Source organism: Bubalus bubalis, chromosome 7 (genome assembly GCF_019923935.1).
Source record: "Bubalus bubalis isolate 160015118507 breed Murrah chromosome 7, NDDB_SH_1, whole genome shotgun sequence".
NCBI lineage: Eukaryota > Metazoa > Chordata > Mammalia > Artiodactyla > Bovidae > Bubalus > Bubalus bubalis.
Genome location: NC_059163.1, coordinates 33,864,110 through 33,888,495, shown reverse-complemented (window position 1 = coordinate 33,888,495; position 24,386 = coordinate 33,864,110). Strand labels below are relative to the sequence as shown.

At 36.2% G+C, this 24,386-nt stretch overlaps 1 protein-coding gene across 1 annotated transcript in view; it reads right to left on the bottom strand.

Annotated features, from left to right (window-relative positions):
- LOC102392527 (transmembrane protease serine 11C) overlaps positions 1–24,386 on the bottom strand; it is a 68,809-nt gene that overhangs the window by 6,137 nt on the left and 38,286 nt on the right. The window contains exons 6-9 of the mRNA XM_006079839.3: positions 10,721–10,759; positions 6,949–7,120; positions 5,494–5,753; positions 4,033–4,175 (exon numbers count right to left, since the gene is read on the bottom strand). Coding sequence (XP_006079901.2) covers positions 4,033–4,175; positions 5,494–5,753; positions 6,949–7,120; positions 10,721–10,759 — 614 coding nt within the window. The remainder of the gene's footprint in view (positions 1–4,032; positions 4,176–5,493; positions 5,754–6,948; positions 7,121–10,720; positions 10,760–24,386) is intronic.

Below are 24,386 nucleotides of genomic sequence, written 5' to 3'. Positions count from 1 at the left end.
GAATAGTCTAGTGGTTTTCCCTCCTTTCTTCAATTTAAGTCTGAATTTGGCAATAAGACGTTCATGATCTGAGCCACAGTTAGCTCCTGGTCTTGTTTTTGCTGACTGTATAGAGCTTCTCCATTTTTGGCTGCAAAGAATATAATCAATCTGATATCGGTATTGACCACCTGGCAATGTTCATGTGTAGAGTCTTCTCCTGTGTTGCTGAAAGAGTGTGTTTGCTATGACCAGTTCATTCTCTTAGCAATACTCTATTAGCCTTTGCCCCGCTTCATTCCGTATTCTAAGGCCAAATTTGCCTGTTACTCCAGGTGTTTCTTGACTTCCTACTTTTGCATTCCAGTCCCCTATAATGAAAAGGACATCTTTTTGGGTGTTAGTTCTAAAAGGTCTTGTAGGCAAACCATTAAAAGAATGCAAACCACTTCAGTATTCTTGCCTTGAGAACCCCATGAACAGTGGATCATATATAAAAGCAAGTAAGGCAAATAGATTTCTTTGTGTTTGGAGATTAAGATGGGTGTGGGGGAATCAAAAGATGATGAAATCATTGATGGTGCTGTCAATGGAATGGCTGAAGTAATAAAACATGGATTCTAGGGTGCACAAATGTAGAAGAGAGTCATGGGGTAGAGGGTGATAGACTGGGATAAAGTTGAGAGAAACAGAATTTAAGTTTGTAATGACGTTGAAGAGTAAGTTTAATGAGACAGTTGGGAAGATGGGAATAAGTAATAAGAAATGATAATTATGTATTACAAGTTCTTGTTTGCATGTCATCTAGCTCCTGGAGTGCAAGAATAATGAGTGAATTGAATGAATAGGATAAGAATCCTTCTGGATTTATCACTGATCGTGCCTGCCTAGATAACTACAATAGTATTTTTGTTGGTTCTAGGACTATTGCTTATAAACAGCATCAGAAGTATTTGAAGCATATCAATAACCTCAGATATGCAGATGACACCACTGTTATGGCAGAAAGTGAAGAGGAACTAAAAAGCCTCTTGATGAGAGTGAAAGAGGAGAGTGAAAAAGTTGGCTTAAAGCTCAACATTCAGAAAACGAAGATCATGGCATCTGGTCCCATCACTTCCTGGGATATAGATGGGGAAACAGTGGAAACAGTGTCAGACTTTATTTTTGGGGGCTCCAAAATCACTGCAGATGGTGATTGCAGCCATGAAATTAAAAGACGCTTACTACTTGGAAGAAAATTTATGACCAACCTAGATAGCATATTGAAAAGCAGAGACATTACTTTGCCAACAAAGGTCCATCTAGTCAAGGCTATGGTTTTTCCTGTGGTCATGTATGGATGTGAGAGTTGGACTGTGAAGAAAGCTGAGCGCCAAAGAATTGATGCTTTTGCACTGTGGCCTTAGATAGAGTGCCTGATGAACTATGGAATGAGTTCGTGACATTGTACAGGAGACAGGGATCAAGACCATCCCCATGGAAAAGAAATGCAAAAAAGCAAAATGGCTGTCTGGGGAGGCCTTACAAATAGCTGTGAAAAGAAGAGAAGCAAAAAGCAAAGGAGAAAAGGAAAGATATAAACATCTGAATGCAGAGTTCCAAAGAATAGCAAGAAGAGATAAGAAAGCCTTCTTCAGCGATCAATGCAAAGAAATAGAGGAAAACAACAGAATGGGAAAGACTAGGGATCTCTTCAAGAAAATCAAGATACCAAAGGAACATTTCATGCAAAGATGAGCTTGATAAAGGACTGAAATGGTATGGACCTAACAGAAGCAGAAGATATTAAGAAGAGATGGCAAGAATACACAAAAGAACTGTACAAAAAAGATCTTCACGACCCAGATAATCACGATGGTGTGATCACTGACCTAGAGCCAGACATCCTGGAATGTGAAGTCAAGTGGGCCTTAGAAAGCATCACTACGAACAAAGCTAGTGGAGGTGATGGAATTCCAGTTGAGCTATTTTAATTCCTGAAAGATGATGCTGTGAAAGTGCTGCACTCAATATGCCAGCAAATTTGGAAAACTCAGCAGCGGCCACAGGACTGGAAAAGGTTAGTTTTCATTCCAATCGCAAAGAAAGGCAATGCCAAAGAATGCTCAAACTACCTCACAATTGCACTCATCTAACATGCTGGTAAAGTAATGCTCAAAATTCTCCAAGCCAGGCTTCAGCAATATGTGAACCGTGAACTTCCTGATGTTCAAGCTGGTTTTAGAAAAGGCAGAGGAACCAGAGATCAATTTCCCAACATCCGCTGGATCATGGAAAAAGCAAGAGAGTTCCAGAAAAACATCTATTTCTGCTTTATTGACTATGCCAAAGCCTTTGACTGTGTGGATCACAATAAACTATGGAAAATTCTGAAAGAGATGGGAATACCAGACCACCTGATCTGCCTCTTGAGAAATTTGTATGCAGGTCAGGAAGCAACAGTTAGAACTGGACATGGAACAACAGACTGGTTCCAAATAGGAAAAGGAGTACGTCAAGTCTGTATATTGTCACCCTGTTTATTTAACTTATATGCAGGGTACATCATGAGAAATGCTGGACTGGAAGAAACACAAGCTGGAATCAAGATTTCTGGGAGAAATATCAATAACCTCAGTTATGCATATGACACCACCCTTATGGCAGAAAGTGAAGAGGAACTCAAAAGCCTCTTGATGAAAGTGAAAGTGGAGAGTGAAAAAGTTGGCTTAAAGCTTAACATTTAGAAAACGAAGATCCTGGCATCCGGTCCCACCAGTTCATGGGAAATAGATGGGGAAACAGTGGAAACAGTGTCAGACTTTATTTTTCTGGGCTCCAAAATCACTGCAGATGGTGTTTGCAGCCATGAAATGAAAAGACGCTTACTCCTTGGAAGGAAAGTTATGACCAACCTAGATAGCATATTCAAAAGCAGAGACATTACTTTGCCAACAAAGGTTCGTCTAGTCAAGGCTATGGTTTTTCCTGTGGTCATGTATGGATGTGAGAGTTGCACTGTGAAGAAGGCTGAGCACCGAAGAATTGATGCTTTTGAACTGTGGTGTTGGAGAAGACTCTTGAGAGTCCCTTGGACTGCAAGGAGATCGAACCAGTCTATTCTAAAGGAGATCAGCTCTGGGTGTTCTTTGGAAGGAATGATGCTAAAGCTGAAACTCCAGTACTTTGGCCACCTCATGCGAAGAGTTGACTCATTGGAAAAGACTTTGATGCTGGGAGGGATTGGGGGCAGGAGGAGAAGGGGACGACAGAAGATGAGACGGCTGGATGGCATCACTGACTCGATGGACGTGAGTTTGAGTGAACTCCGGGAGATGGTGATGGACAGGGAGGCCTGGTGTGCTGCGATTCATGGGGTCGCAAAGAGTCGGACATGACTGAGCGACTGAACTGAACGGAACTGAACTGAACTGAAGCATATGGAAAGGAAACCTGGTGCAGCATTCAAATTAGAGTTGGTGGAGTCTAATTTCCTGAACTTAATCTCAGTTTTGTCATTGAATACCTGTGTTAGTTTAGACATTACTTGATCTACTTGTCCCAGTCTCTTCATTTGAGAAGTAGGGTTTATAATAGTATAAGCATACATCACAAGATTGTTATAACCCAACTAAATTATTTTTAAAGAGCTTAAAACAGTGGCTAGCTCATGAAGATGCTATATAAATGTTAAATAAATCAAATATCTAAGGTGTTGGAGCCACCCTAAATCAAAAAAGCTCCACAATCCTTAGTCCTGTTGTCAGACCCAGTTGTGTTTCCCAGTGAAAGAGGACCAGTTGAACTAAAGTTACCAATATTCAGTTGCATCTCTTTATTGCTTATTTGAAATTGATTCTCATCCCCTTTCAGTAAGGGTGATTTAGCCCGTTAATACTTTAGTAAGACCTATCATTATATATAAGAAATATAATTTTAATCAGCTACTTTGGCTATAATACGTACTTCAGTCTTTAAAGATTATCAGTCTTTTGAGACCATTGAACAGATTAATTGGAAATTAAAAATCATACAAAAAAATCCGTTTGAAAATAGAATAAGCAGATTTACCTGGCAGGCATCGACACTTCCTTCCAGAAACCCAGCACACAACATCCCAGGTGTGATTGCACCGTCATATACCACTTTCCTGTTGCAGATCTTGTTATCTATAATCTTCACTAATCCCTTTTGGAGTATATTAGGACTTGTTCCTAGGGAAAAAATTATATAACTTTTTCTAAAGTCAATATTAATCTCCCTGGCTAGGTTATTAGCGGAGAAGGCAATGGCAACCCACTCCTGTACTCTTGCCTGGAAAATGCCATGGACGGAGGAGCCTGGTAGGCTGCAGTCCATGGGGTCCAAAGAGTCGGACACGACTGAGCGACTTCACTTTCACTTTTCACTTTCATGCATTGGAGAAGGAAATGGCAACCCACTCCAGTGTTCTTGACTGGAGAATCCCAGGGACGGCGGAGCCTGGTGGGCTGCTGTCTATGGGGTCACACAGAGTCGGACATGACTGAAGCGACTTAGTAGTAGTAGTAGTAAGTTATTAGTGTCTAACACTGTGTATAATTTCAAAATCAATGTAAAGCATATGTTTTATTTAAACTTGTATTTGTGTGCTTTCTTATTTACAAGGAAATAATGTTATGAACACACCCAGCTACTGTTAAAAATGACCATATTTAGAAATACTAAGTGTGTCCATCCATGTTGATGGAATTTTTTTACTTTTGAATTGTTTTGGGAGTTTATATTTATTACACATATACTTTAGAAAACAAAATGAAAAACTCATACTCCAGAAATATACATTTTATGATCATTTTTAGATTTTCTGCTGTTTGTTACTATAATCCTATCTTGGAATTTGGGGTTTATTTTTTCTGCTTTTAAATGCATTTATGAACACAAACACAACATGCTTACATTATTAGGGTCATGTAAATGCACACATTTAAATGGTCTTTGCTCATGTATTGCTTTGTCACAGAAGTTCATTCATTTTATCCCATCAAAAATGTCCAATCTTCTGTGGTGCTTACTTTTTTTATGGTACTTACCTACAGAAAATGTGTTGTGTAATCTTATTTATTATATCTCATGATTATTGTCTGTCTTCCTTTGCCAAGAATGTGAGCTTTGTAAGGGCAGGAAATATTTGCCTATTTTAGTTACTAATATATCTAAACGACAGTACTTGGAATAAAGGTTGTGATCAAAATAAACATTTATTGAATGAGTAAATCAATAAATGAAATGGAGGTGAATGAATTGCTTATTCAAGTAATAAGCAATTCATTCAAATATTACATTTCTGTAAAAACTGCCATTGTTAAGGGAAGTGAAGTTACATAAAAAATGCTATGAAATTATAGTTTCTATATGAATGTCATTGAAGTTGGTTTTCATCTCCTTTAAAATGACCTAGAGAGAGTACTTCTCAGGTTTAGCTGTGATTCTGAGTATCTTTTTAAACTCCTAAAACCCGAACCATATAATGATAGAAGTTTAGGAACTCACCATCAGTCTTTAATGTTCCCCATCCAGTGACCACCACATCAGAATTGGATGGGAATGCATAAGAAGTTTCTGGAAGACATGCTCTTCGGATATTGCTTGTATACAGTACTGGTGAGGACAGACGTACTACAGCGATGTCATTGTTGTGTGAGGGGTAGCGGTAGTTTTCATGAATTATAATATCCTTGACACTTCGCTGTATTTGTGGATCACTTAAAAGGAGCCCGAAACTAACATTCCATTGTTTGGGATCCCTGGCACTAAAGAAAATAGATTTATTTATTAAAAGTCCTATATATTGGAGTTGTAGGAATTAATATCTTATACTTGCAAAAGAAATAGATAAATTTTGAATTCCATAGTGCATATAAGTATACAAAAGCAAAGCTGTACGTAAGAAACAAAGTTAAAATAATGATAGCATGAATAAATTTTGAATAAGTCAATAAGCTCTATTTTAAAAGGTAACTCATAGAAACTACATTTTATTATTATTTTTTGTACAGAAAAGACTCAAGAGGATTTAGAAAGATAAATATAACGACACAAGATAAATAAGATTTTATAAATAGTGTGCAAGGATATGAGACAGAGTAAACTTATGGAAATTAAGGATATAGTCAAAATTCTCTTTTATAATCATTAAAAACGATAAATAGAAAGATATTTCTGATTTTTACTATTACTTGTTAATCAAGGGTTGTATTCAACGCGTTAAGCACTGAATAGTGCTGCTGGAACACTTTAAAACTCTCAAGTTTGAGAGGAATTTTTGTTTGTATATAAAACCATTAAGTGTTATATAAAGTCAACATAAATTGGTGAAACGAACCATCAAACAAAAGGGTAAAAAACTTTCAGGTATAAAAGAGCAAACTTTTGGTATAATAATATATCCTTTAAAGAAATAATCATTTCAAACAAAGATATATATGGAAGGTTGCAGGAGGGACTAAAATACTTATAATTAAGTAAATTAGACCTAATGTAATAGATGAGAAAGAAACAGATCTGCATTCAGTTTGGGCTTTATAGTTTCCTTATGAAATTGAATTAAGTAGATTCATCTTCGTGACTTTCAGTTGAGAGCTATTTTGTCTTCCAAGAGACATTTACTAATGCCTGGAGAGGTTTTTGGTTGTCAGTCTTGAGGGGATGCTACTGACATTTGGTGTCTAGAGGACAGGGATGCTCCTAATCATTCTGTAATGCACAGGATAGCCCCCCACAACAAAGAATTATTTGGTCCAAAATGTGCCACTGTTGATAACATCTCTCAGTCTGAATATATCTTTTTTTTTTTAAAAAACTGATAGTTCATTGAGTAATTTTGAGCTATACCTCACAATACTGGACAGTTGAAAGCATAGTTATATGGCTGTATTCTTGAAAGATACCTATCAGACTTTTAGGTACTTGAGTGAATTTGAGAACTTTATGTGGTCCAGAGCTTACTTTAGGAAACAGTGAGCAGCAGTGATAAGCCAGCTGTTACTAATCAGAGTGGCTCCACATCGGTGGACATTTTTCTGTTGAAGACTAGCTTGCCAGGGCCATTCTCCTTCCTCAGCATCCATGCCCCCGGCTATCTTGTTGCCAGAGCGAGTAATTTTGCGATGTCCACAACCTGCTCCAAAATGGAGTCATTAGCACATAACGATATTGAGACCACTTATGCATGCATTCTTAAACAATCTACCTTTCTATAAATAAGTCACTATTAACTTTTAATTGAGAAAAAACACAGTCTTGGAGACGTTAATACTAATTTACTGATGTCATGAGATTTCCTGAAAATTCATTCAAAATAGATGGACATCTTTCTCCCCCATCCTCATCCCCTTTGTGTGTGTGTTTGTCCTTGCTATGACCTCCTGAAAGAGGTAGGTGGAATTCAATGTTTAAATTTGGAATAATTGTAAAACAAATTACAAAGTTGCATGGAAAAATGTGTGCTTTTAAAATTTGTGAACAGTTGTTTAAAGCAATGATTGCTAGGAAGCATTTATAAGAAAATGTGAATGAATGTGAATGTGAATGAGATACTGATGAGAGACAGAGTAGAGAGAAATGTGTTTTACTTGGATAAAAGGAATAATACATGAAGAGAACTAACCCTTGCCGCAAAGTTTTCAGTACTTTTCAGTAACAAGACTGTGCTTTATCATCAATTTAGGTCCAGAGAAACTGCTAGACTCTTAAGTCTTTAAAACAAATCTGTATAGCAGTAATAGTATAACTTCACTATTATCCTACCCTTCTGACCCTGTCTCTGAGTCTCTTATCTTGTCTTAATCCATTTAAAGCACTGAGCTTGTCCCTTAACAATTTATGATACCTTTTGCTAGAGATTCTCAGTCTCATTAATAAATATTTCTAGAGTGTAAGAACCATATCTTTAAAAATAATATATATTATATATATTAAAATGTTACAAATTATTATTAAAATAATATATATTATAATATTAAAATAATATAATATACATACATATTTTATATATATATATCTCTCTCTCTCCAGAACCTAATGGAGAGAACTCATCACATAAAAGAAGCTCAAACAAGTTCTCAAATGTTTGTAGAAATGAAGTCTATATAGTGTAATTCATGAGACATCTTAAGATAAAAATATTTGACTACAAAACCCTTTTTTTTTTTTTTTACAAAACCCTTTTATGTATAAGGTTTGTTCATAAGAATTTGGAGAGTAAATAAAACTTGCCAAAATCAATGCAGTGGTCGTAGATTAAAGTAGTGGTTTCAATTGGGGTCAGTTTTACATGCCACCTCCCATCCCCAGAAGTAATTTGTAATATCTGGAAACATTTTTGGTTGTTATAACTGGAAGGATGCCAGTGTTTGGCTACTGCTATCTAGTGGGTAGAGGCCAGGAATGCTGCTAAAAATCCTGTAATGCATGAACTGTCCTTGAAACAAAAGATTTTCTAGCCCAAAATGTTAGTAGTTAAGACTGAAAAACTCTGAATTAGATAAAGGTATTTGTATCAAGAGTGGGAATATTTACATTTATTGGAAAGGTTAGATGGTCAACTGCTTCATAGAGATGTTATGCATTATATATGACAAGATGTATCTTGAGATATTCTTTCTTGAGTGTGGAAAGGATTAGAAACACACAAGAGGTACATGTAGACTTTTAAAAGGCCTTCACTAGCCTCTTGAAATCTTTAAGCTTATATATTGCTTCTGACTCTAGATTGTTCTCTTTGATGAGACGCAAACTTCAGGTTGTTAAGGCATCCTCTTCACAAGCATCACTGAGTTGAAGCAGGGCCTTTGTGGTTGTTATTTTTGAATGAGAGAACCCTCATATTGACTCACTGAGTATGACTCCTTTTTCTTTCCCTCTTTCTTTCCACTCCCTTACCATGGACGCTACTGAGGATAAAGCAAATAACACAGAACCTAAAACTACAAGGGTTCCTCCGAATCCTCCCTTCTGTTTGAACAACTCCTAAAGGAAGTTGGCCTTTACTCAACTTCTTTCAGAGGAATGTAAAAACAAAAATGCTCTCTGGGCTACTAGAACCTCCCCTCGGTGACTCTACTTCCCCGTTTCTGCTCTTACTCAGAATTTTAATCTAATTTACCTCCATGCACCAATTTTCATTCCAAGATTTACTTATTCATGATAATTGCTTCTGTTAAGCTTTTGGATGCCACCGCTGCAGTATTACCTTGTTATTGTCTTTGCAAAATCTTACCTGGCACCTTAGAGCTTTTGTTCTGTCAAAAGAAGTCTTATGGCAAAATTTCAAGGATTTAAGGAATACAATAAAGGCTCTCTGTGTGATAGCTTCAGAAACATCAAATAATCTACCAAGCTCTAACAGCCTCTCTATCATCACTTTTTTACTACACTTGTTTTTTTTTTTTTTATTGAAGTATAGTTGATTTGCAATGCTGTGTTAATTTTTGCTATACAGCACAGTGACTCAGTTATACATACATATATATATATATATTCTTTTTCCATTATGGTTGATCATATGATATTGAATATAGTTCCCTGTGCTATACAGTAAGATACTGTTATTTATCCTATTACTGCACTTTAATATGTCACTTTATGTCACATGCCGCTGTAGTCTCTTTTCAATCCTGTTTGATTTTTCTTGCTTCTCCCTTCTCCCCTTTTATTTAAAGTAGAGTTAAAATCTCAGATAAACCAAGTCAAATTCAGATATTGATATAGATGGTTGTTTAATGTTCTAGTTGGGGGGATGCACAAATTGGCTGATCTCTTTCTTATCACTGCTTTTATTCCTATGTTGATTACTTCTCTCTACCAACCCGACAGAGTCTTAATTTTGGATTTTGGTCATATCAGTACTGAAGTTTTTTATAGGAATAAATGAGCTTAAAATGTCTTATTAGTTGCTAAATGATTGTTTCATCAAAATACATCACAGAGGAAAGCAATCTAATACAGATTTGTGTTAAATATTACCCAGGTTGCTCAGGAACAACCAAGCTGTGACTGAAGGATAGCCATTGGGGTTGGTGTCGCCTCGCTCTGGAGGGCGATTCCTCTAATCCAGCTGTTCCAGTCAACCTCAGGTAAGAGGAGTGCTTCTCTCTGACAGCGTGCTCCAGGTTCTAGTAACCTTGGGGATCGCATTTCTTAAAGCATCTAGCAGAAGGCCTTGGCCAGCAAGGAGCTGCTTGTATGTAAGGCAGCTGACTTCTCAGCACACTAATGGACTTGGCTTCTAGGATCAGAATTCCACAGAGAGCTCTTAGGCCTGAAGTTTTCATTGGCAGAATAGAAAATGAAAATAGCTGACATCTTTTGAGTGCTCACTAGGAGCGTGTACTCTTTTCAAGTACTTACTTGTACCTCCATTTATCATCACAATACCTTGGAACTGAAGGTCTGAGAAGTTAAGTAACCCGTGTAAATTTATTCAGTTAGTAACTGGCAGGCCTGGGGCTCAAAATTAATGTGTAGCTACGTTTAGATTCTGAGTTTTTAATTATCACTACTTAGATCCCCTCTGCCATTATGGCATGAGATAATGTGTTCCTCATTTTAAATCCATGGTATCAATGTAAGACCATCTAGAATCACCTTCATACAGTTTTTTAAAAAAGGCTTCCCATTGCCCCTTTGTGCATACCACATTAACTCTCAAGTAAAACTTCTTTTTTTTTTTCCACATCTAAGAAATTTTTTACTAGAAAATAACTATTAATGAACTTACATGTATGGAGAAAATTTTCTGCTGTTGGCATTGCAATATCTAAATGTCAAGGGAAAAGAAAATGGACATAGTTAGATTTATGAACACATTTAAAAAATATTAACTATTTTGTTTTAGAGAACACATTCTATAGGCATAATAATTTTAGTCAGTCTTGACTATGTAATTTTTATGTTCATAGGTTAGCATAGAGAGTAATAAAATCTTAGTATTTATTTTTCTGTTTCTAAAAAGATTCTCAAATTCCCCATTACAAGTTATTTGAGAAAGAAGTCTGGGTCCTCAAAAATACTAAAATATATGAAAAATGGTGATCTTTCACGACATCTTGAATACAAATCATTAAATACTAAATGCATTTAACCCCCTTTTTTTTGGGGTGCCACTTTGAATGCTCTTGGCCCAATTATCCTGGCCACAGTATGGTTACCAGTTCCACACAGATTTGGATCTGCTCATCTCAGGAGTAACAGATGACTTTCTCAAGTCAGTACCTAGGACTTTTCAGTTTCTGCTAGAAGGAAACCACTGGACATTCCCAGATGGACAATAATAGATAGGGGCAGTAACTCTGTTAGAGCCAGAATAGGATGAGAGCTGATGCAAAAATGTTTCCCCTGTTAGTCACAGGGGAAATAAAATTCAAAACGTCCAGTGAGATGAAGCCAGGGTTGCTGCTAGTAATGGTCAACTTCTTCTCCCCATTTTACTCTTTCTATCCTTTATTCTTTCTCAGATCAATTACTGCATATAAGTGTCTGTCTCAGGCTCTGCTTTTCGAGAAAGCAGGCTATGACACTAAAACAACTATATAACAGAAAAAATAATGCTTGTAACCAGGAAAGAGTGATATGTTGTTACATTTAATGAATTTTTTGGTGTTACATGCATTTTGCTGTATTTTGCTCATTTAGAAATCAATACATTTTGTATAGTAAGTTTCCATTATTCAGAACATTCAGTTAAGTGTGCCATTCCACTTCTCATTCATTTTGGATAAAAATATATTTTAATAATCATTTCTTACTCATTCCTAGATATCTAGGGAATATTCTAGAGTAAGATTTACTCCAGATAATTTTGCTATGCCTCTCCAATTCCTGCAGAATTGCAAACCTGTTTAATTCACGTGCAAACTGTGTGAGGAGAGGGTGAGTAAATGAATGACAATTATGTCCCAAGTTTCAGATGCAGAGAACTGTAAACCTATGAGGCATTTCTTCTTAGGAGTTGCTCTTCAAAAAAAAATCACCAGGTGTTCTATGAGTTAAATAGTATAAATGCCAATGTAGTTTATTTTTTATTGTGCTCTTGATTTCTATAAACCCAGAGGGAGTATCCACTTATATATGCCAATGACAATTACACTCTTATATTAGGTTGCACAACGAATCAGGGAGACAAAAGCATTCTTTACCAGAAAGTCAACCTGCCTGAACAAAAAGGCAGGAGCAATTCAGCAGTTAGATGGACTATGAGTAAGTATGAGCCACACGTACTTAAACAGATGGCATATTTCCATCTAATCCTTTATGACTGCTTTCCAGAAACTAATTTTTACTCAACATTATACTTGTGCAGTTTGATTTTGAGCTTTATGTGATTGGTAAAATATATCAAACTGTATTAATATTTTGGGAAATAATTTTCCAATTCAATTGGAAAAATGTTAATTCCTATAAGAATTAATTGTTTAGAAATCCTAACTTATTGGCAGACTTTCTTCTTTCTTTGAAGTTTTCTTTATTGATGTATTACTTTCTAAAAAGAAGAAATGTCTTTAAATTAGAACTTACTTTTAATAGCTGTATTATTTTAGAGCTTAAAATAACAAGTATATCTTGGGAAGGTGGAAGACAGGATGATGAATGGGGAAATGACTGAAGTCATCATTGTTTTTGACTGAGTCACTGCTATGGCTGTTTGTGTTTCTATCCTAACTCTGTGAGCCCCTGGCTCACACTTGAGGGCTGGGACTCTTATGGATTTACCTCTGAATCAGGGAGTTAGTGCTGTAACCTAAGATAATCTGTTTACAATGTACCACATAAAGGAAGTGACAAAAACAATGGCATTGCCCTTGCTAAGGAGGAGATTCCAGCAAAGAATAATATGAAAAAGCAGTTTTAAAAAGCAGCTCAGCTAATTTTAGCATTGGTCTTCTCCAATGGGCCAGGAATCAAAGGAGAGACGTGGGCCCTGTCCTCAATGAACTTGGAGTGTTGTGGAAGAGATGTGCAATTAAATAGATAACATTATGTGATAAGTACTATGTTAGATGTATGCATAGAAAATTGGATACACCTAGCATAGAGGGATGATGGGGAGAATGGGAACAGTTGACACCATTCTTTAGGGGAGGAGTCAAAGAATTAATTTTACTGGAGCAAAATAGGCATAATTCACTTACTACTGAAAATTAGAGTAGGATCTCCTGGAGAAGGGAATGGCTACCCACTCCAGTATTCTTGCTTGGAGAATTCCATGGACAGAGGAGCCTGGTGGGCTATAGTCCATGGATCGCAGAGTCGGACATGACTGAGCAACTAACACTTTTACTTTTTCACTCTCATAAGTGCTCTCTAAATGGACTTTTGGACCTGTAGTGTTGCAAATCCATGACTATTATTTCATATTTGGTGTCTTTTTGAGGTTAGGAAGTAAGAAATGCAACTTTGGATGCACTGGTAAGAATGAGGGCTCTAAAAGTCTGCTATCCAGTGGATAGTTTATTTCTTAAGAAAGAAGTCTGAAGCATAATAATAATGGAAACTGAGCTATATGGTTCCAATAAGGAAGAATTTTACAGTAGCAGTGGATACATTTATAATATAATTTTTACATATACCATGGGCTTTACCTCCACTGAGGTGAATTTATTGGGCTTTCCTGGTGGCTCAGATGGTAAAGAATCCACCTGCAATGCGGGAGACCTCGGTTTGATCCCTGGGTTGGGAAGATCCCCTGGAGGAGGGCATGGCAACCCACCATTTTTGCCCGGGGGAGAATCCCTATGGACAGAGGAGCCTGTGGGCTGCAGTCCATGGGGTTGCAAAGAGTCATACATGACTGAGTAACTAAGCAGGAATGCAGGTAAAGTTATTACTTTACATGAATCCAATGTTAAGTTAACTGATTAACCCTACTTTTCAGATAGTTTTCCCAGGGTTACAGCAGTAAAAATATCAGCTGAATTATCTTACAAATTCCTGATAATTCAGGAGATCAGCTGAATTATCTTACAAAGTGTGTTTTATGAGCTATTTTAAAATATTCATGTAGTAAATTTCTGAAAACCTTTAAACATACAGGGACATACTGAGCAAGATACTGCTACAAATAAAATTGTTTTCTGACAGAGAAATGATCATCTCCTACTAGGTAAGTTTATTCACAATGTATTCACCAAAAAAGCTACTCTGGAGCATTATATGACTGATCTACATTGAAAGGCAAAGGAACAGAACGTGGACCTGGATTGTGGTTGAACAAAATCTGAATCCCCGAATCACTCACTGCAGGTTTTAAATAGTCATTTGGCTGCATAGTTAGCCTCAATAAATCCTTTTCTTTATGTTTCTAATAGACTGAAAATTATCTCTGTGGTTTGATATTATATATCATTTGTAATACTATCAAAGTGATGTAGATTAGTTATTCACAGTACAGATCTTTAATATGTTTGCCATTCTGACTCTGAAGATAAAATTTTAAAATATTTTATTTATATTTAAATAATTATTTATAAATCAATTAAATAACCAGATGTATACACAGGCGGTAGCTTGAAAGGTAGAACTATTCACTGAAGGAAAATATGAAAGATAGGAAGCATCTATTTTTATTTGGATATTACAAATGCTTCTCCAATGACTTTGTTGGTTTTGTTTTGGAAGCAGTATAAAAAATTGCCATAATGAAGAGAGGACAGTACATGTACTGAGAAGTATCTTTAGACAATTATGTTGATATAGGACTCAGTGGATAATGTTGGACAGGAAGGTCATATTTCAGATTAGCATTTTCGGTTTGGAGAGTTTCTAGTCTGGATCTCCCACATACCTAGACACTTTGTGGAGTTTGCATTTGGATGCTACAGCTCTCATGTTGCATCCCACAGAGAATGACTTTGTGGATTTCTTTCATTTCATGCCCATTTACTTCTTTAAGACTCATCTTGAGATGTAGCTTCTCCATGAAGCTTTCCTTCTTATCTCCCTCTTCTCAAATAATTGCTTAACTTCATATTGCCTTGCCAATTTGGATATAGTAGTTTTTGATTCAAAATAACCATCATCTGGTAGTATTCACTTGTTCATTCTGAACAAACTAAATTTTTTCTCTGAAACTTATTTCAAGTTTCTTGTTTTAAATATATCTTTCCTAAAGTAAAAATTCTTCTGGGAACTGTATATATTGAAAAAAAAACACAGAGAAATAATATTCAGGCAGTGATTAATAGATTCAATTACAACTATGACAGAATTTATAGACTTATTTTATGCATTACTTATGAGTAAATCCATGACAATTACATGGTTTTTGAAGTTGAACAAATGAGCTGTCATTATAGACAAACCACAACTATTTTTTTCTTACTCAGAACATGTAGGACTCGTGTGTTTCTTTGGAAATTCTACATAGGAGACAAAAAATGCAGAGAGTATAAAGATACGCTATTTTAAAAGAATAGAAAAACTGGTTTGGGAAAAATTTCTGAAATTTTTAAGTTTCTTTGTGGCCTGAATTGACAGACTTGAGAAAGATTTTTCTTTTTTCAAAAAAGAGCTTTTAATATTTTTAATGCCTTATCTTGTCCTTATTGATTTTATCTCACATTATGAGCTTTAATAAAGGCTCTTCAAAATATGCAGAGCTTTAATAAAAGGCTCTGCATATTTTATCAGAAACAGAAATCAATTGAAGGAGAATAAAACATTAAAACTGGCATTTAGTATATGGTACTTTCAGCTATTTAATGTAGGAATTAAAGAATCATATGCAACTTATCAGTAATAAAGAAGAAAAAATAAAACTGGCTTTGTACATAATTTTAGTACCTTCACAATCTTATATAAAGTGTTTATGAATGTCAAAAGGTTTCAGGCTTCTGGAACAGAAGATAAAATATTATTATGTTTTAGTAGAAGTAATCCATTATGCTAGTTTGAAAAGATGTTCAAAATTTTCAAAGACATTAAAAACATGTCTTTTTTTATCAAGACTTTTTAATGAATGTTTTTTCATAAAAGACTTTTTATTCATAAGACTTTTTATGTCTTTTTATGAAACGAAACTCATACTATGACTCATTTAAATAATATTTGTTATGCAGCAATTCAGAGATCTAGGAGCATGAGAGATAGGAACCAAACTCATCAGTGCAATTAAAAAATGATCATTTTGTTATAATAGTGCATTCAGATGTAGATGCAATAAACACCGCTTATGTACTCTGGTACCCAATTTCTACCAAAGGTAATATCTTGCAAAGATGTTGTAAAGGTTAAAATCTTCAAAACTATACTACAATATCATAGCCAGGATATTGACAATGATGGTGCTAAATTACAGAACATTTCCATCACCACAAGAATTGGTCACATTGCTCTTTTATAGCCACACTTGTTTTCTCCCACTCTATTGCCTTCTTCAGTTCAGTTCAGTTCAGTCACTCAGTCATGTCCGACTCTTTGCGACCCCATGAATCGCAGCACGCCAGGCCTCCCTGTCCATCACCAACTCCCGGAGTTCACTCAGACTCACGTCCATCGAGTCAGTGATGCCATCCAGCCATCCCATCCTCTGCCGTCCCCTTCTCCTCCTGCTCCCAATCCCTCCCAGCATCAGAGTCTTTTCCAATCAGTCAACTCTTCGCATGTACTGGAGTTTCAGCTTTAGCCTCATTCCTTCTAAAGAAATCCCAGGACTGATCTCCTTCAGAATGGACTGGCTGGATCTCCTTGCAGTCCAAGGGACTCTCAAGAGTCTTCTACAACACCACAGTTCAAAAGCATCAATTCTCAGTCCTCAGCCTTCTTCACAGTCCAACTCTCACATCCATACATGACCATTGGAAAAACCATAGCCTTGACTAGACGGACCTTTGTTGGCAAAGTAATGTCTCTGCTTTTGAATATGCTATCTAGGTTGGTCATAACTTTCCTTCCAAGGAGTAAGCGTCTTTTAATTTCATGGCTGCAGTCACCATCTGCAGTGATTTTGGAGCCCCAAAAAATAAAGTCTGACACTGTTTCCACTGTTTCCCCATCTATTTCCCATGAAGTGATGGGACCGGATGCCAGGATCTTCGTTTTCTGAATGTTGAACTTTAAGCCAACTTTTCCACTCTCCACTTTCACTTTCATCAAGAGGCTTTTGAGTTCCTCTTCACTTTCTGCCATAGGGTGGTGTCATCTGCATATCTGAGGTTATTGATATTTCTCCCTGCAATCTTGATTCCAGCTTGTGTTTCTTCCAGTCCAGCGTTTCTCATGATGTACTCTGCATATAAGTTAAATAAGCAGGGTGACACTGTACAGCCTTGACGAACTCCTTTTCCTATTTGGAACCAGTCTGTTGTTCCATGTCCAGTTCTAACTGTTGCTTCCTGACCTGCATACAAATTTCTCAAGAGGTAGGTCAGGTGGTCTGGTATTCCCATCTCTTTCAGAATTTTCCATAGTTTATTGTGATCCACACAGTCAAAGGCTTTGGCATAGTCAGTAAAGCAGAAATAGATGTTTTTCTGGAACTCTCTTGATTTTTCCATGATTCTTAGTCCCTGGCAAACACTAATTTGTTTCCCTTTCTGTAATTTTGTCACTTCAAGAATGTCATATATTCATATAAGTAGACACATACAAGATGTAACTTTTTGGACTGGCTTCTTTAAATATTCAATTTCTTTTTTTTGTTGAGAAGTATTCCATGTCATGATGTACCTGAGTTTATTTAACCATCACTTGTTGAAGGTTACCTAGGTTGTTTTAGCTTTTGGCTATTAGGAATAAAGCTCCTATAAACATTCATGCATAAATTTTTGTTTGAACACAACTCACTATTTGTCTGAGATAATGACAAGGAGTGCCACTGCTGGGTTATATGGTAGTTGCATGCTTGCTTTTTTTGAGAAATTACCAAAGAGTTTTCCAGAGTGAATGTACCATTGTACATTCCCACAGGCATCGTATGAGTGATTCAGCTTCTCCTCATTCTTGCTAGAATTTGTTAGCCATCTCTAAAGTGTGTAGCAATATCTCATTGCAGTTTTAAGTTGTATTTCCTTAATTGCTAACGATATTGAGCATCTGTTCATGTGCTTATTTGCCATCTATATATTCCTTTTGGTCAAATGTATCTTCACGTTTTTTTCTCCATTTTCTGAATGGATTGTTTGTTTTCTCACTGAGTCTTGATAGTTCTTTTTATATTCTAGACTCTAGTCATTTGATGTGTAGGTGCAAATATTTTTTCCAAGTGTGTAGTTTGTCTTTTCCTCCTCTTAACAGGAGAAGGCACCCCACTCCAGTACTCTTGCCGGGAAAATCCCATGGACAGAGGAGCCTGGTAGGTTGCAGTCCTTGGGGTCGCTAAGAGTTGGACACGACTGAGCAACTTCACTTTCACTCATTGGAGAAGGAAATGGCAACCCACTCCTGTGTTCTTGCCTGGAGAATTCCAGGGATGGGGGAGCCTGGTAGGCTGGCATCTATGGGGTCGCACAGAGTTGGACATGACTGAAGTGACTTAGCAGCAGCAGCAGCAGCAGGTTATATTACACAGAGAAAAATTTGAACATTGATGAAATCCAATTCATTATTTTTTCTTATTTTGAAACATGCTTTCGGTGTCAAGTCTAAAGAACTCTACCTAGCCCTAGATGCCAAAGATTTCCTCCCGTATTTTTTCCTAAAATTATGATCTTGTATATCAATTTAGAGACAATGCTATTTAACTGAGTCTTTTAATATGTAAAGATGATTTCTCCTGTATCCTTGGAAGTTTTGGGACTGCCGGCCTCTTCAGTTCCAATTCCCGGATATATAAAACAAACCCGTGAGTCTCACCATGTTGTTGGGCCCTGAGGTCACTAGCCAGTCTGGGCTCTTATATCTGTTTTATTTGTAATACTTAGGGGTCTAAGCTGTATTTAGTGAGAGAAATATGGAAAAGTGTATCCAGTCCATCTTCTTAGAAGGTAACATTATGTATCCCTGATTGATTATTTATAAACCTTTTTTTCTCCTACCTTTTCATCTATTCTTGGTGAAGTTATCATCTCACTGATTACTCAGACTTAAAACTTGGACGTTGTATTCTGTTCCTTTCACTGTTGTGTCTCATATCCAGTCTTAAGTTCTGTCAATTCTTTAAGTATAATCTCTTTGACATGTTTATTATTTGTAATATTATTTTCACTATTATATTTCAGGTTTTTAATTCTTCACACTTGGACAGTTGCAATTCTTTCCTAACTGATCTCTTTGCTTAAAGACTTTCCCCACTAGTTCATCTTACACAATAGTATCAGATAAAAATTTTAGAAAAGAGACCTTTCATTACAGGTCTTTCATGATTTAATGGATTTTAATGGACCCTTATAACTACCAAAGCACAAACTCTTTAACCTAAAACTAATCACTTTTAATATATATTATATTATAAGACACTCAAGCTGAGCATATGGAATTCTGTGGCTTCAAAGGGTTAAGTTCCTGGGAAATGAAAGGCAACCAGGTCAGACTTGAAAAGAGATAGGAGAGTTGCTCTAGCTATATGCACAGTTTGACTCTTAGGAGTATGTAAGGCAAGTGGGATTTCCAAAAGCCCATAATAAATTTGAGTTTATTTGGGCTTGATGGTAGCTTACAGTGCTCTATGGCAGTCTGTATTAGTCAGAGTTCTCTAGAGAAACATATATATTATGAGGAATTGGCTCACAGGCAATTATGGAGGCTGAGAAACCCCACAATATGCCATTTGTTAGCTGGAGACCAAGAGAGTGCTGTCATTCTAGTCAAAGGCCTGAGAAATGCACTGCCAGTCTGAGGGCAGGAGAAAACCAATGCTCCAATTCAATCAGCCATGCAGAGAGAGAGAATTCACTCTTCCTCTATCCTTCTGCTCTGTTTAGGCCCTCAATGGATTGGATTATGCTCACCCATATTGGAGAGAGCAATGAGTCAGTCCACCCATTCAAATGCTGATGTCTTCTGAAAACATCCTCACAGAAGCCAGGAATATGTTTAAACAGATAACTGGGCACATGGAATGGCACAGTCAAGTTGGCACAAAATTTACCATCATATAAACTCAGATGAATAATGCCAGACTTTAGTCAGGACAGTAGTGTCTGGTTTGCAGGTGTTAAAAGCCACGGGTACAAGGATCTTGTGCTCAGTTGTGCCTGACTCTTTGTGACCCCATGGGTTATGTAGCTTGCCAGGTTGCTCTGTTCATGAAACTTTCCAGGCAAGAATACTGGAGTGGGTTGCCATTTCCTTCTCCAGGGGATCTTCCCAACCTAGGGATCAAACCCATGACTTTTGTGTCTCCTGCATTAGCAGCAGATTTTTTTACAACTGTGTCACCTGGGAAGCCATGAATACAAGATTCCAGTAATTTTATGGGTAGGTGACAAGAGCTATCATAGCTATTAGGATACCAGTCCAAATGGCTAAGTTTCTAAGAGAAACTTCAGCTTGAGAATGAAAATGTAGAAACCACAAATTACTAAAATAGAAATTGTTGTACAATACAGAATAGAGAACCAGATTGGGAATTCAGTCACAAGAAGTATCAAGGAAAAGATATGATGCAGATAGCATAGGGCAGAAATTCAGGATTCATCTCAGGTATACTGGATCTAAATTGGTAAGATGAATTTAGAACTTCACTAAAAAAATCTGTGGGGTCTGGTCAGCTAATAGGATGCCTCTTTTGATCTAGAGTGTCAGTCATTCTAGATAATCTAACAGGTAGTTCAGGCAAGTAACTGAGTTGGCTCACTAGAGGCAGTGTTTTAGCATTAATCATTTAAACTTAGTGTTAACTATCAAAAATAACTATTGTAAATTATGTTTTTTCCTTTTTAGAGATTAAAAAATAAGGATGATTCATTTGCAGGATCATTCTTAGTTCATGGATAATTTTGTGGCAGTGTCTCTTGTGGGCCGTATTGATAGTGAGTCTTTTAATGAAATGACTATTAATAAGTTTTAAATTCTTTAAAATATCTGGACAATGTCTAATAACTGTATCATTCAATAACATATATTTCAAACTTGCATTTGAAAAATAACTTAAATATTATTTGAAACAAATTCCTGGCTTTATTGAAAGACATTTTGAATTGCCAACAGGAATAGTGCTCCATATCTCTTGGTAAACCTGGAAACATTCTCTGCAATAAAGTCAACAATCAGGAAAAAAGGGTATCTGAGAAGTCAAAAGCTATATCAAAAGATATGTCAAGAATATAAGCTCACTAAAGCTTATATAACTAAATAAGGAAGCTCAATACACCTTAATTGAAAGGCTATTTCATTTTTCCAATTTTAATATAGAAATTACTATAAAACATTTTAAAATAATTTAAAATTTTAAAATGTAACATTTTAAGATGAATTTGAAGAAGGTAGGAGAAAGAACAGAGAGAATAAAAGTGACAGCAAGAATTTGACTTGACATTGAAGTATGAAAATGAACAAATATGAGAGCTCAAAACTCCAGTATTGGGGTTTATTTGGTGAAGGCATTAATATCTCTTCATTCCCTTAAATGCTCTGAGGGCACTACAACATCCACTCTAAATTAGTGGATGTCCATAGTAATGTCAAAGAGGAGGTGGTAGGTTTGAGAAAGATTTTTGTAAAAATATAATTTTAAAGAGAATTTTTCTGTTTTGTTAAAAAGATGAAATATAAACTCTTCAGGATCCCAGGGATGGGGGAGCCTGGTGGGCTGCCATCTATGGGGTCTCACGGAGTTGGACAAGACTGAAGCGACTTAGCAGCAACAGCAGGAAATTTGCCTATTTAGAAAGACTTATTTCAAAGAATTGTCTCTGGTCAAGGTCTTATACTACTGAGACTATTTTAAGACATACTTTGCAGATAAAACATGTTTGTGGAGCTGAAGATTGGTTCTTGGTTGAGAAAGGACACTGTGGGAGGCAACATACTTTGAAAAAATGTCCTCTAGAATTTACCTAAGAATTATTGGATAAAGTTGCTTAAAATGTGTTACAAATGAACCTATGCAGCATCTCAGGATCAAGCCATATGAAAAAGGTGTGTTCTACTAACATGATTTATATCTAAGCATTAGCCAGTTGTTCACAAATGAGTGCAAGACCAGAGTTTCATTCTTCCTGTAAAACCCTTAATAGTGGGTCAGGATGACCATCCTTGTGTATGAATTTCTATTAGTTCTACATAATTGAGTTTTTACTTTAACCAATTATGATTTAGGATAAATATTTAAAATATTTTTCATGCTTAATCAGTAGATGGTTAAGTATAGCAGTATGTACAAGACATTTGTCTGCAGGAAATAATAATTACTTTTTAAAACAAGTTACAGTCATATCCTTAAGTATGCCCATTAAAGTCATGAACATTCAACTATAAAGTTGAATTTTATTAAAAAACCTCACTTCAGTTTATGAGGCTATTTTTTTGTTTTTTACAAAAAATGATTCTGATTTTTCCTTCCAGAGCTTCCAGGAGAGAAACACAATATGGTCATCCTTGCAGCTGTGTACTTGGTACATCTAGCATTACATTTTCTTCTTAGCTCTTGGCTTAATAGTTTATGGCAGTGATAGTCAAGTGCATCATATTGTGAGATCGACTTGCTGGGTGATATATCACTTGCAATGCTTTACTTGTTTTTTCTTTCTTTGCATTAAAATTTTAATTACATGAACATAAGTATCATATGTATGTTCTGTTGTGATTCTTAAGCTGTGAAACAACAAGATCATGTAAGCATGACCTTATAATTTACAAAGGACTTTATAAAAGAAAAATTGTGTTAACTAATTATAACTATTGAGGTTATCATCTCTATTTTTAAAAGAATATAATATTGTTTAAGCATAAAGCATAAGTGAATATAAATTTAGGGGTTTGGGAATGCATAAAATCTTTTACCACTGAAGCCCCTGAGAGTTTTTTTCAGAAAACTGTTCTATCATGGGCAGGGGAAAACTATATGTTGTTCTCTAGGTTTTATGCTCATTGGTCAATTTGAAAATCCTCTGATCTAGTAAGTTTATAACTGATGGAGAAATGTTGATCTCTCACTGAAGAATACACCATCAATACTGACTGTTAGTACCTAGCACAGTAGTTGCAAGTGTCATTTTCTTGGAATTCATGAGTAAGTGGGAAATTAAATTACATATTATGTTCACAGTTCTTAGTAATTAAGGCATTCTTTACATCTTAAATCAGGGGATAACAATGTTTGCTAGAACATATATGTGCCAAACTTGCCATCAGTCTTTCTCAACTGGGGTTCTGGAAGGGGATTAAGCTCAAAAATCCCAGGTGGCTTTTGTTGTGATGAAACTTTTATGCACCTAAAGTATCATCCAGATGATTCAGAGTTTATGCATATCGTTATCTACATGCACTCTTCTAAGCATGATAATATAGGAACACTGGATATTGTATTCAGCAATTCATTGTAGCTTAGAGCACTGGTCAGTGATGTCTTTTTCCTCTGTGTTAGCAGCTTGTATGAAAATGAAATCCACAACCTTGACATACTTAGCAGGTACTAGGCAACCCAACTAACCAGGCAACAATAAGGTCAGGTTATTCAATAAGATGCTTTGACAGCAACCTTGGCTACCTAAATAAGCTTTCATAAATCCCTAAGCCAGAGATCCATTTACGTGGTGACCAGTGAATATTCATAATCTCTTTAAGTAAGAACTGTCTTGAATGTGAGCCTTGTGTTAAGTCACTTCATTGTGATTTTAGAGGCCTAGCCCAGTTGGCTTCTGAGTTTGATCCTGCACCTGTGAACGCCCAGTCAGTTTCATGGCACATCTAGCTTCTGATAAGAGGTGATGGGAGGAGAGAGAGGGAGTTTCTAGGCAACAGGTGGAGGCTAAGACAGTACCAAAGCACTGTATGTACTTAAGTGTATTGCACTTACCAGTCACTACTCTTCAGAAACTTGTAGGATGCACTGTAATAAATAAAACTACAGAGAAAAGCCATAAACCTAGAAAATACCTTCAGAAAGTTCATTTTCCTGGGATCCTATTTAATGTTCTTAAAGTCTGGAGGAATACCAGGAATATAATGCTGTTTCTTAACTACATGAGCTCATGTTTTTAGCAGATGAGTTTCCAAAAATATGTCCTTGTTGGTGAATTCTCTATAAATTGGAGAACTGCTTTATTTCTCTGTGATTTTTTTTGAGGTCATCAGAGGTTGGATAAGCTATGTGAGAAGGAAGGCTCTACAACAGAGCATCTAATATAACCTGAGGAGAGTCACATTTCAACAACATGATGGCTTTTTATCCAGGAGAAGCATATTCAGGTTTTACTTTTTGATCCTTTTGCTATTCCAGACAAATGAACACTTGGAGTGGATTTTTTTCCACAAACATTTAGTCCTTCCTGTAGGCTGGGGATACTTTT